Raw genomic sequence first — 13456 nt, 5'->3', positions numbered from 1 at the left:
CAGCATTTGACTCAATGATAAGTTGTATTTGCTGACAAGGTCATTGTATTGACCACAGAAACGAGACAACTGATATTCTTGTTTCATCAACTTGCTTTACAATAATTTACCTCATTTTAGAAATTGTTCATATGTATAGCAATTAAGCTCTTGCGTATCGAATCAACTGAGTAATATACAATCTGTGTGCAGGTGATGCAGGTATATTGCTGCATAAGGAAGGGAAGTTGACGATAGAAAAGTTAAAGTCATCACGTTTATCATATAGCTTGGTTGTTACATTATCACTAACGTCTTTTTCAAGTAAAATATCCAAGTATGAAACAGATGTGTCACACTCTGTGATATCTTTTATCCCAAGCTCACCAGGATATATCGTATTCACGTAGGAATGTAATTTACCATTGTTAATTGACAATATGTCTTCGATATATCTAAATATCAAGTTGAAGGCCACAGCAAATGTTTTCTTCTTTTCATGCATAAGATTTTACACAAATTCTGCTTCATATGAATATAAAAATAGGTTCGCTATGTAATTACCATTAATTTTAGGGGTAAGTTGGGACTACCAAAGCATTTAAGCTTTTTCAATAGTAGATTGATTTTTTATTTATTGTAGCAACAGTGCTCAGGTAAGCCATGTGGCCCATGGGCCTTTCATTTAAGTTACTTTTTACTTAAAGAACTTTATTTGGTAATAACCAATATTTGCCCCCCAAATCAAACTTTGATGGAGATATATTTAAGTTCTTAAACAGGGGAGTATATGCTGACTTCAAAGCACTGAATATTTTCATAAGTAATGACGCCATGTGTAGGTAATGACGTTACAAACATGACGTAAATTTCAGTTTTTTATGAATTTTACAGAAAAAAGTACATATTTCGTCGATATTTTGAGTAAAAGTCACCGAGCGCATGTGTGTTCAGAATCAATATTTTGATATAATGTGTAGAATGATAATATCAATGAAATATGTCAATATTGTTCCTGAACAAACTTGCGCTTTATAAATTTTAAAGCTAAAATTGTTGAAATTTTGTCCATTTTGTCCTCTTTCTGAAAAAGGATAAAAATCGGACTAGTTTGTGACGTCATAAAAACAAAAATTCTGAATACACTGCTTTGACACTATAATATTTTCTGTTAATTTATATTTCTCATACAATTTATTGAATTCAGCACATTTCAGGAAGTTTTCAAATTTTGACTTTTGTGGGGGCAAATATATGCAATATACCGCATATAGTTCTTTGTGAGGATAAATTCATATTACAAGTCAGAGTTTTTAGCTCACCTGAGCCAAATCTCACCACAAGGTATACTTGGGTAAAGGGGATTCAAGTTTGTTAAAATGAAATCCACATCCTATTCCAAGGGGAGATAATAAAAAATTAGTGAACAATTGATGCCGTCTTTTTCTTTTCAAGAACTACTGGGCCAGGAAAGATGAAACTTATATGGAAACATCCTCAGGTTGTGTAAATTCAAGTTTCTTCAAATCATGACCCCTGTTGATAGGGCAGGCCCACAATTGACAATTAAAGTTGTGCATAGGAATATATATATATATATATATATATATATATAGGAAAAATCTTCTCAAGAACCACTGGGCAAGGAAAAGTGAAACTTATATGGAAACATCCTCAGGTAGTGTAGACTCAAGATTGTACAAATCATGATCCCCCCGGGGAGGAGGACCACAATAGGGATGAAAGTTTTACATAGGAATATACAGGAACATATTGAAAATCATCTTTTTGAGAAAAGCAAAGTCATGGTTAGTCATATTTATATGGAAGTATCCTCAGTTAGGGTAGATTCAAATTTATTCAAATTTCTTTCCCCCCTTAGGTAAGGGTTGGGTCACAGTGGACTGTCAAAGTTTTACATAGGAATATTTAGGAAAAATCTTCTCAACATGCTCAAGAACAGCAAAGTCATGGTTGGTTATGTTTTTATGGAAGCATCATCAGGTATAGTGTAAATTTGTAAAAAAAATCATGACCCCAGGGGATAGGATGTGACCACAATAAAAGTTCAAACTTATAGGGAAAAAAGAGTTAAAGAAAAAAATGCACTCATCCTAAATTAGTGTAGATTCAAGTTTGCCTAGATTTAAATTTGTGAAAACTATACATCTCTTTTAGGGTTAGGAGGACTTATGCATTGACTGAATTGATTTTGCTTGTTTCTATCGACAGTGCTCAAGTGAGCAATGTGGTCTGTGGGCCTCTTGTTGTTTTCCCTTATGCTGATTGAAATAAGTGATGTTCTCAATGCTTTGTACACGGAGAAAGGTTTTCTTTTTATAATTTTATAATTTTTTAGATGGTAAAGAGAAAGAACAACTCTGGCCGAGGAAAACGCCTCAAAGACAAACTAAGAAAGAGAGAACAGAGGCAGGAGAAGACCCTCCCCACATCAGATGCCCAACCTGATGATAAACCACCAGAGTCTACTGTCCCTTTTGGGGCAGTAGATGGAGCTGTCTCAGTTCCACCCAGTAACTTTCTGGGGCACGGCTCTATAGGGTTGCCGCCTATTGAGGGAAAACCCTTGGCCAGGTTGCAGGCCTCTCTTCGCGAGAAAATGCAACCAACTGCCCTGAGTAACGCATCTTCTCAGGGAAGTCGTCTGTGTGCCCGAAACGGAGGCATGGCACCGTCCCCTGACTCCCCACCGTGGGTTTGTACTCCAGCGAGGGTACCTGAGCCGGACACCGTGCACGTGTCTGGCTCAGCAGGTCAGGCGCAGCTGGATATGTCATCCTCCAAGGGGGATGAGTCCAGCAGGAGATTGATTGATGCAAACCAGATTAAAAGAACGAGATCTAAAAAGGATACTAAAAGGAATTTATATGATGAAAATGAGAATATAGAAAATGTATATGAGAGAAATAAATCAGATTGCAGATTTGAGAGATCACATACTGGTGGACTGGATGGTGCTGAGTATGCATGTTTTATTGATGATGATCCAGTAACAATGTCTCAGGTAACTGTTCAAGGTTCTTTTCATCAGGGTGACTTTATGTTTGGTGAAAATGCAGGAACACAATGTGTTGCAAACTGCTTAACAGCATTAGCTTACCACAAAATTAAGAATGCCAAACAATGGAAAACTCCAGATATGAATAAAGTGTTAACAACAGGTGATGAGCTTTATACATACTTGCAGCGTAGTTCAACCATTGTTAGTAGATACCTTTTAGTTGATGAATTGCCCCAGTTTTTTGAGTGTTTTAACACAATGTTTGAGTTCAAAGCACATGAATCTTTATGTAGCCTGATAAATTTGTCTGAAATAGAGCCAAACTATGATGACTTTAATGCATATTCAATTTTAGATGCATTGGAGATTGCTCTTGGAGAAACAAGTGGGTGTTTTATGTGTTTCAGTGGAAATACGTTTTTGATTGGGAAAACATCAGATGGTTACTTTACATTTGATTCGCATTCAAGATCATCATTAGGGAATATGGCTTTTAATGGAAAGAGTACAAGGATACTGTATCAATCAGTTTATGATATATACAATCATGTATTGTCATTAGCATTGTCATTGGGACTTAGTGGAATTATTGAATGTGAAGTAACTGGTGTGGATTGTTCAGTTAGGAAGTTATCATCTACTGATGAACATTGTCTTCAAAATGAGCAGACAGAAGTTTCACATGAACTTAGAGAGTCTAATCAAAGTTTTGAAGAAAGTGCAAACACTTTAAATGAAAGTTGTCAGTCAGTTGCAGATGATGATGTTGAATTTGTTTGCAGTGAAAGTCAGAGTATTGATTTCTTGCCATTATCTAGCAGTATGAAAAACCAGCTTTGTGAAATTATGGGAATACCACAGTCCAACAAAGTTGATAATGATGTCTGTCATGTTGAAGAAATAGGTGCACCTACTGGCTGTATTGAAATTCAAAGGGATGGAAATTGTTTCTTCAGGGCCATTTCATTTTGTTTGACTGGAGTTGAGGATTATCATTACCTGATACGATCTGCAGTGTGTCAACATCTGCTACACAATACAAAATTGTTTGAAACCTTTGTAAGACCTGCAGAACGTTCTGTTAAAAATCACTTGTCTTTAACAGATATGTCAAAAGATGGTTCATGGGCAACTGAAACAGAAATTCTTGCACTTTGTCATCTCTTGAGTACTGATGTACATACATATACAGAGAATCACTGGATCACATATTCAAGACGATTGATAGAACCAACGACAAATGTTCAGTCGTTAGGGTCAATTTATTTAGATCACGAGAATCAGAATCATTATAATGTAGTGGTAACAGTTGCAGGAAAAGAAACAGATAGTTCAATGAAATCTGATGAATTTGTTGGGAACGAAGAGTACAGAAAAAAACAGATAAATCGAAACCGCATGAGGGCAGTACGCATTACTTCATCTACGAAGAAATTATGTAAAAGTCATGAAATGAAACTAAGGAATGGAGATTACATGGAAAGGAAATCAAGAGCAGCGAAATTGAAGTACAAGACAGACCTTAGATTTAGATTAAAAGCATTAGCAGATGGAAGAAATAGGTACAGGAATAACAAAGCGTATCAAACAAAGGTAAAAGAAAGGAGTTTGAAAAAATACACTTGTAACAAAGAACACAGGTTTAAAGTTATGGAATACAGCAAAAACTTTAGCAAAAGGAAATACATAGCAAATGATCTGTATAGACAGTACAAGAAGAAAACAAGCATTGAAAAATATGGTTCAGATGTAGTGCATAGAATGAATGTTAAGCAACAGAGTACAGAGAAGTACCAAAATGATGATGTACACAGAATGGATGTTAAACGAAGGAGTACAGAGAAGTACAAGAATGATGGTGTACACAGAATGGATGTTAAACGAAGGAGTACAGAGAAATACAAGAATGATGGTGTACACAGAATGGATGTTAAACAAAGGAGTACAGAGAAATACAAGAATGATGGTGTACACAGAATGGATGTTAAACAAAGGAGTACAGAGAAATACAAGAATGATGGTGTACACAGAATGGATGTTAAACAAAGGAGTACAGAGAAATACAAGAATGATGGTGTACACAGAATGGATGTTAAACAAAGGAGTACAGAGAAGTACAAAAATGATGATGTACACAGAATGGATGTCAGGCAAAGAAGCATACAGAAGTACAAGAATGATGAAGTTCACAGAATGGATGTTAAACAAAGGAGTACAGAAAAGTACAAAAATAATGAAGAACACAAAGATAAGGTAAAGACTGCTGGGAAAAGAAAATATAATTTGAGTGCAGATGAGAAGAGAAAAAAGAAAGAGAATGTTCTTAATCAGAGACGTGCTCTGAAAGTAAAACTGGAAGATGAAGATGAAGTTGTGAAATTGTTTAAAGAAAGTGTAAGAAGTGGCCCAGAGTACACATGTTGCTGTTGTCATCGTTTATTATTTGAACACCAAGTCCAAGGTTGTAGACTTGAAATGTACAAAGAAAGAAAGAAGGTGAATGATATTGCACAGATTTGCATACAAAAGAAATATGTTCATGATTGTACATTGTCTTGTCCAATGCATTGCCCACAGTCATCATTGTGGATATGTTTTACTTGTCACAGAAAAATACTAAGTGGTAATACACCAGCAGAGGCAGTTGTAAATCGAATGTCACTAGAAGAAATTCCAAGTGAATTAAAGAATTTAAACAGTTTGGAGCAACATCTCATTGCCCTGCATATTCCATTTATGAAAGTGATGGCTCTTCCCCAAGGTGGTCAAAGAAATGTACATGGACCTGTTGTGTGTGTGCCGTCTAATGTGCAAAAGGCAACAAGTTTACCCCGAAATGAGAATGACAATTTATTGTTAAGAGTTAAGCTGAAACGAAAATTAGCTTACAAGGGTCATTTTGAATACCAGTTTGTTAATCCAAATCATATTAATATGGCTCTTGAATTTTTAAAGAAAGAGAACAGATGGTATAAGGATGTTGGGATTAATACCACATGGGAAGAAAATGATGACCAAAATGATTTGTTATCAAATAAGTCAACTGAATTTGTAGACGAGGAAATGAAAGAAGAAGACAGAGATAATAACCAAGAAGTTGTTACTGATACATGCTTACAACCTGTGGATATTGCACAAGAAGTTCTTGATCATTACTTTGACGATGTTTACAATATAGCACCTGGTGAAGGGAAAAATCCAATCAGAATGTTGCAAGAAGAGGGAAACGAAGCAAAGACATTTCCTCATTTATTTCCAAGTGGCAACTTTTCTTGGAATGAACATCGAGACGTGAAAATTACCTTATCAAGGTATTTTAACAACAGACTAATGAATTCTGATAACAGATTTGCTAAAGACACAAATTACATTTTCTTCTCACAGTACATGTCAGAATTGAATCAAGTAATTGAAAAAACACAGATTTCAGTACGAAAGTCTTTATCAAAGCTTGATGGTGGAAAAGCAGTAACATCTGAAATGTTGCAAAATCCAGACATACTCTCCAAACTGCTGAGGAATGATGAGGCTTTACGCTTTATGCAACCCATTCGTGGAACACCTGCATATTGGTCAACTACTCAGAAAGATCTGTTTGCTATGCTACGACAGTTGGGTATTCCAACATGGTTTTGCTCTTTTTCTGCAGCAGAGTACAGATGGAATGAAATTATTGGATCAATATTGCATCATGATAATGATTCTAGATTGCCTACTGATTTAGACTGGTCAGAAAAGAGTGAAATTTTGAGAAGTAATCCAGTTACTGTGGCCAGAATGTTTGAACATAGATTCCATATGTTTCAAAGACATGTTATACTCTCACCATCAAAACCAATAGGCAATGTTACTGATTATTTTGTAAGAGTAGAATTCCAGCAAAGGGGCTCTCCACACATGCACTGCTTGTATTGGGTTGAAAATGCACCGAAATTTGACGAGGATGACGAGGAAACAGTTTGTGATTTCATCGATAGATATATCACATGTGCTTTACCTTCTGAAAATGATGACTCAGAACTCCGGAGAATTGTTTTAGGTGTTCAGCAGCATAGCAAGAATCATTCAAAATCATGTAAGAAAAAGGGAACAGATTGTAGATTCAATTTTCCAAGACCGCCGTCGCAAAGAACATTTATTACAAGACAATGTGAGGAAGAGGAAAAGGACACGGAGACTGACGGAAAGTTCTGTAAATCTCAAGCAAAAGATATCTTGCTGCATGTTTGGAATGAAGTACTTAATGATGAGAATGAATGCAAAACTACTGAGGAAATGTTCATGAATATGGGATTATCTCAAGATTTATATGAAAAAGCACATAGACTATTATCGGCAAAAACAAGTACTATCTTGAGACGAAATCCAGATGAAATGTGGACAAATCAATACAACACCTGCCTTCTGAAATGCTGGGATGCTAACATGGACATTCAGTACATACTTGATCCATTTAGCTGTATTGTGTACATTATTTCTTACATTTCAAAATCGGAACGGGAAATGGGAATGTTGTTGAAACAAACTCAAATAGAATCTGCTGAGGGGAATTTAAATGCTCGTCAAACGATGAAAAAAATTGGATCAGCTTATCTCAATCATAGAGAGGTCAGTGCACAAGAAGCAGTATATAGAGTCTGCAATCTAAAAATGAAAGAAAGTTCAAGAAAGGTGACTTTTGTTCCTGTTGGGGAAAATCCAACCCGGTTAAGTAAACCTCTTGCACAAATGAAAAGAAAATCAAATAATGAAAATGACGTTGACATTGAAGATGATGACGACAGCATCTGGATGACAAATGTAGTAGAGAGATATGAAAGTCGACCTGATTCACATCCTTTTCCCGAGATGTGCCTTGCGGAATTTTGCTCTGAATATCGTGTTCTGGCGAAATCTCAGATTCCTCAGGGAGAAAAAGAAACTGTTTTTGAATTGAAGAATGGAAATGGATACATTCAGAAAAGAACAAGGGGAAAGCCAGCCGTAATAAGATATCCAAGATTCAACCCCGAAAATGTACCAGAAAAGTATTATCAATCAATACTACAATTGTTTCTTCCATATGTGACCCAAGATCAGCTGAAACCACCTGGATTCGACTTACACCAGACTTTTTATGAAAATGGGTTTGTCAATATGAAAACTGCAAACAAACTACAATCAGTGAGAAATATTGTGGAAAATAATCGTAGTATCTTTTCAAAGAATGAGGATGCCCTTGAAAATGCACAGGAAACTTTAGAATGTTATGGTGAACCTGAAGATGCTTGGGCAAACCTTTGTCCAGAAACTGAAAAGAATCGAGAAGAATGTCTAAAAGAAAAGAGGACAATAGAACAATCAGAAAATAGAGAACCAGAGACTACGCATGAAATTGAACTTGATGGTTGCTCAGACATGATCTATCATATAAGGGAAAATTCTAACTCAAGACAAGAAATTATTCCTTTATTGAGAAGTTTAAATCAAAAACAGAAGCAGATTTTCTATTTAGTTCGTGATTGGTGTTTAAAGAAAGTGTCTGGAAAGAAAATAGAACCATTACATATCTTTGTCACCGGTGGTGCAGGGACAGGTAAGAGTCACCTGATCAAGACTATACAGTATGAAGCTTCAAGGGTTTTTGAAAAAACACTTTTAACTCCTTCAGATTTGTCAGTTCTTCTCACAGCTTTTACTGGAACAGCGGCTTTCAATATTGGGGGAAATACAATTCACCATGTCTTTTCTTTGACCAAAGCACTACCTATTCCTTACGAACCTCTGAAGGAACAGACTTTGAGTGCAATGAGAGTAAAGTTAGCATCTCTGCAGATTTTAGTCATTGATGAAGTTTCAATGGTTTTCAAACGACTTTTGTACTACGTTCACGAACGCCTGGTGCAGATCAAGAAATGTAAGGAACCATTTGGTGGTATTTCGATTATAGCTGTTGGAGATTTCTTTCAATTGCCTCCTGTAAAACAACGAAAAGCGGAAATATTGTACAAAGAAAATGCAGAATATCCTATTGACTACTGGTTAGACTTTTTCAAAATCATTGAGTTGGATGAAATAATGAGACAACGAGAGGATGCTGCATTTGCTTCAGTTTTGAATTCACTACGGGTTCGAACAATTGAAGAACCACTATCAGAAGAGGCGAAAACAATGTTAAAAGAGTGCATAAGAGATGGACCAGACGAAGTGCTGCATGTGTATCCTACAAACGAAGAGGCAAATGAATATAATCTCAAGATGTTGCAAACTAGTTGTGGAGAATTGATAGAGGTAGCTGCTGAAGATTATCAGAAAGACAAAACTACAGGAAAGCTGACATTACGAGAAAAACCTTATCTAAGGACAAGGACAGATGGTCTTTCAACTTCATTGCTGTTGTCTGTGAATGCTAAAGTGATGCTGACAAGAAATATCAATGTGGAAGATGGACTTGTTAATGGCGCAATGGGGCATATTTCAGATTTTCATTTTGGTACAACTCTGCAAAGAAATAAGATAGAAGGAATTAAAGTGGTTTTTGATTGTGAAGATATTGGGAGACTCCTAGGAAAAAGGACAGCACGTGGCAACGAAGTTCTGATTCAAAGAATACAAGAAGATATCAGAGAGAAAAATACAAAGAATTTTGTTCGACACCAGTTTCCTTTGAAACTCGCATGGGCATGCACAGCACATAAAGTTCAAGGAATGACAACTAACAGCGTTGTTGTTAATTTAGATCGCACTTTTGCTCCTGGACAGGCATATGTTGCAATTAGTCGTGTCACTTCACAAAATGGTTTATTCATAGAAACAAGAGATGAAAATGCTTTGGAGAAAAAAATTTATGCAAACCCAGACGTAAAATCAGCACTGTGTAAGATGGAGAAATTAATCCTAGTGCACAATGATATCAGTTTCGGAGCAGAAATAGGAAAATTCAAGAGAATTGTCTTAATCAATGTGCAAAGTTTAAGAGGACATTTTCCAGACCTTAAAAGCGATACCAGATTTCTTAGTGCAAACTTTATATGTCTAACAGAAACATGGTTGACAGACAATGAAAGTACGAAATACTTTGAAGTTCCTGACTTTGAATTGAACCATATTACAAGGAAGCAGTCTTATGATGAAAGTATGGACACATTTGCTCAACTTCGTACAGCAAAAGGAGGAGGTGTTGGTGTTTACAAGAAGAGAAAGGAAAAGGCTTTAGTTAATGGTTTACCTGAAACTAATATTGAGGGAATGGCTGTAGAACTTTATGAGGAGAACACTGTAATCATTCTTATATACCGACCAAGTACTCTGAGTGTCCGATTTTTCTTAGAAAGTCTGCAGAAAGTTGTAGATTTCTTTAAAGTGCAGCATTCCAAATGCCTTGTACTTGGAGATTTTAATGAAGACGCGCAACTGAAAGGACCAATTCAAAGAATGTTAGAGACCAATGGCTTTAAGCAGAAAGTTAACTTTGCAACAACAGAGGGTGACACTATTCTGGATCATGTATATGTAACAGAAGAGATCGAAGCAAGTGTAGAAATCATGCCAGTCTATTACAGCTATCATGACGCTGTTATCGTACATTTAAGAACAGAATAGATAATTTTTGTGTATTTTTCAACTCAAAATCATTTCTGTAGACATTCATTCTCTATCTATTTGTATAACGTTCATCAGCTTTATAAATTTAATTTTTGATTTATTATGTTTTTTTTGCCTAAATAATACTATAATTTTAATCAAAACTTTTTAATAGCAATTTTATGTAGAATAAATCTGATACAACAATGCTAATATCTTGACAAAGAGAAAAAAAAATGCAGATCAGCAAGATATCACTTGAGTCAAATGCTGATGGGTCGAGTTATAAACTTATAGACATGGCGAATAAAAATCCTTTTTTTTTTTTTTTTAAAAAAAAAAATGCTACTCAATCAACATAACAATTTAAACTTGCTTATATTGATCAGAAAAGATTTCAGATAAACCAAACACTTGTTCTACCTAGATAAAGTTTAAGATGAAAATTTTAGAGAAAATTTTATTTCGAATGAAAATTATTATAATTATATGAAATTGAAATTAGGCTTTAACTTAATAGTCGCCTTATTGAAATCATATACATATATCTGGGAGGAAGTAACAACTTGAAGTTTGCTGTCAAGTTCCATTCTAGGAATATATTTATTAATTTTCTGCAAGACTAGAAATAAAAACATTTTTAAAAATCATATACATTTCATTTATAGGTTTCAGAGGAAAGTACAAACTGCAAAAGAATATAGAAGTACTAACCGTATAATGGATATGATATCAAGATAACCGGTAATATTCATAAGCACTTCAATTTCAAACAGAAGTCCCATTTATCATAAAGAGACAGAGTAACTTGGTCCGATTTCTGGTTATTCCTGAAAAGTTATTCTCAATAAAAGTATCGTAAAAACTATAAAATTATTTCCCGAAGTCAGTATCTTTTTCATATAGATACTGATATATCAATCTTTAAAGTGTAATTCTTATTAGATCACCCAATTAAAGAGAGAATAAAATTTAAAGCTTGTGCATGTGTAAGTTTAGTGCATTAAATGGTCCCATAGAGGTTTCAGGTGATAGAAAACAGTCTTGTAAAATTATTATGTTCTTGAATGTTAAATAAAACAAATTGTTTATCGAGTACTTTTAACGAAGAGAGAAAATATCATTAATATGGTAGCATCGATTACAAACATGTTTTGCAATCTTCAATAACAGTTTAATTATTTCATACTTAAATGCACACTACAGATCAGAGGTTGCACTCTGTATGAAATATTTAACGATAGCTTCAAAGGTAGGCTGTTACTGTAGAAATTTTCAGGATAAAGGGAAAATGACGGAATTAATGACGTGCAAGAGCTAGCTAGAAAATTCATCAGTTTTGACAAATCATGGTGGTATATTATATTTAATGCATTATCATCTAAAACCTAGCAGTTTCAATTTTTCAGAATTTAAAAGGCCAAAAGTTTCCAGTATACTTAATTGATATCGCGATTACTAAACTTAGCGGAACTCTTTCGCGATGGAGGTAGGAAACGTCTGTTGGATGGCTGCAAATGTGCTATTGAATACAATGCAACACAGTAAAATTGATGCCAAGCATCAAATCGTCCGCAAACAAAATTTAACAATAATTTTTTTTTCACAATTTTAAAAGCGTCCATGCAAGGAAAGCATGTCAAGATTTTCAAAGGTGAAATAGTTGAATCAGTTTTATATCTAAGCTGTCTTCAAAGCAAAAGGAATAATTTTTAAAATTCAATTAATAAATAGACATTTTACTGAATTTGCTCATAAATAGATTCACCAATGTAAAAAAAAAAGTCAGTGAGAATTTCTTGTCATCAAAATGAAGATGTAGGCCTTTCAAGATGAACCAGGTGCTGATACCCTTGATCTTGGTCACTGATAATGCCCATATGGTATCTGCAGAGTAGGCTATGCTGCAATCCACGGTGCAAAATATAGAAAAAATATCTTTGTGTCATTTGCAGCTGTAGATCATATTCAAACCATTTTTTACTAGTTGAAAAACTTTTCTATTCCTATTCACCATGCACTTTTACGACTTCATTATTTTTCAGAAATCATGTCGATTTCATTTCAAATCATACGCACTCCCAGGCTGGGGAGTATTTATTGTAAACTCTTTTTATATAACCAGAAATTATCAATTATCTGATGAGAAATGATAATGAAATTGAAATATAATATTAGAAATTAATAATATGTTTAAAGCAAGTTTTTAAAACATTTCACTCATAATTTTTAGTTGTTATCATTTAAGAATTGTTTTATTAAACTAATAAAAAAATAACCTCTCATTTCCCCATGTGCACTTTCTGAAAAACCACAAATAGATCACCCGCTGCTGTGGCCGATAATCAATCATTGTAGAAGTTAAAAAGACAGATGTCAGTAAAAATTCCTGGTAGAATATACCTTGCTAAACAATCGCTGAACCAGCCTAATTAATTTTTGAGAGAAGCTAATGTTAATCCTACAATATGTTACATTTTTTAACGTCAATGATATTTCTAACTAAGCGGGCTCTACTCATTAAATTTTCATTGAAAATCATCACATTTTAAAGCTGATAAAATATTCTAAACTTTGTTTTTTTGACAATCAGGGTTCAATTCTTGGCAATACATTGTACTTTTGGCATAAAATTGATCAAATCATTCGATTGTCACTACTGTAATCAATGCCCCCAGTAATTTGGCAAAATTTAGAGCTTTCTGGACTCTACTGCAAAAGGGCTGTAGTAAATTAGATGGTCAAATAGGGGTAGAATTTTTTTTTTTTTTTTTTTTTTTAAATATTTGATATGTACAATCACCCTGCTTTCAAGAACTAATCCCTAATATTTTTTGCATTAATAGCTTTAAACCATAATCATTTGGAAAATGATTGGTTTGTTTTGTTTAT

General features: G+C 34.5%; 1 protein-coding gene across 1 annotated transcript; it reads left to right on the top strand.

The window, feature by feature from the left end:
• Window positions 1-2338: 2338 nt before the first annotated feature.
• LOC134280568 (uncharacterized) lies at window positions 2339-10582 on the top strand. Its single transcript, XM_062763010.1, has one exon. It carries the CDS (start codon window positions 2339-2341, stop codon window positions 10580-10582), a length of 8244 nt encoding a protein of 2747 aa, XP_062618994.1.
• The last annotated feature ends 2874 nt before the right edge of the window (window positions 10583-13456 follow it).

This window comes from Saccostrea cucullata, unplaced genomic scaffold, assembly GCF_032062105.1.
Source record: "Saccostrea cucullata isolate Sc308-1 unplaced genomic scaffold, CSIRO_AGI_Scuc_v1 ctg758, whole genome shotgun sequence".
In the NCBI taxonomy this organism is placed as follows: Eukaryota; Metazoa; Mollusca; class Bivalvia; order Ostreida; family Ostreidae; genus Saccostrea; species Saccostrea cuccullata.
The sequence above is the reverse complement of the archived record's forward strand: the minus strand, read 5'-3'. Positions and strand labels throughout refer to the sequence as shown.

Coding starts and splice junctions, on each gene's coding strand:
- LOC134280568 (XM_062763010.1), top strand. CDS start 2,339: ATGGTAAAGAGAAAGAACAACTCTGGCCGAGGAAAACGCCTCAAAGAC.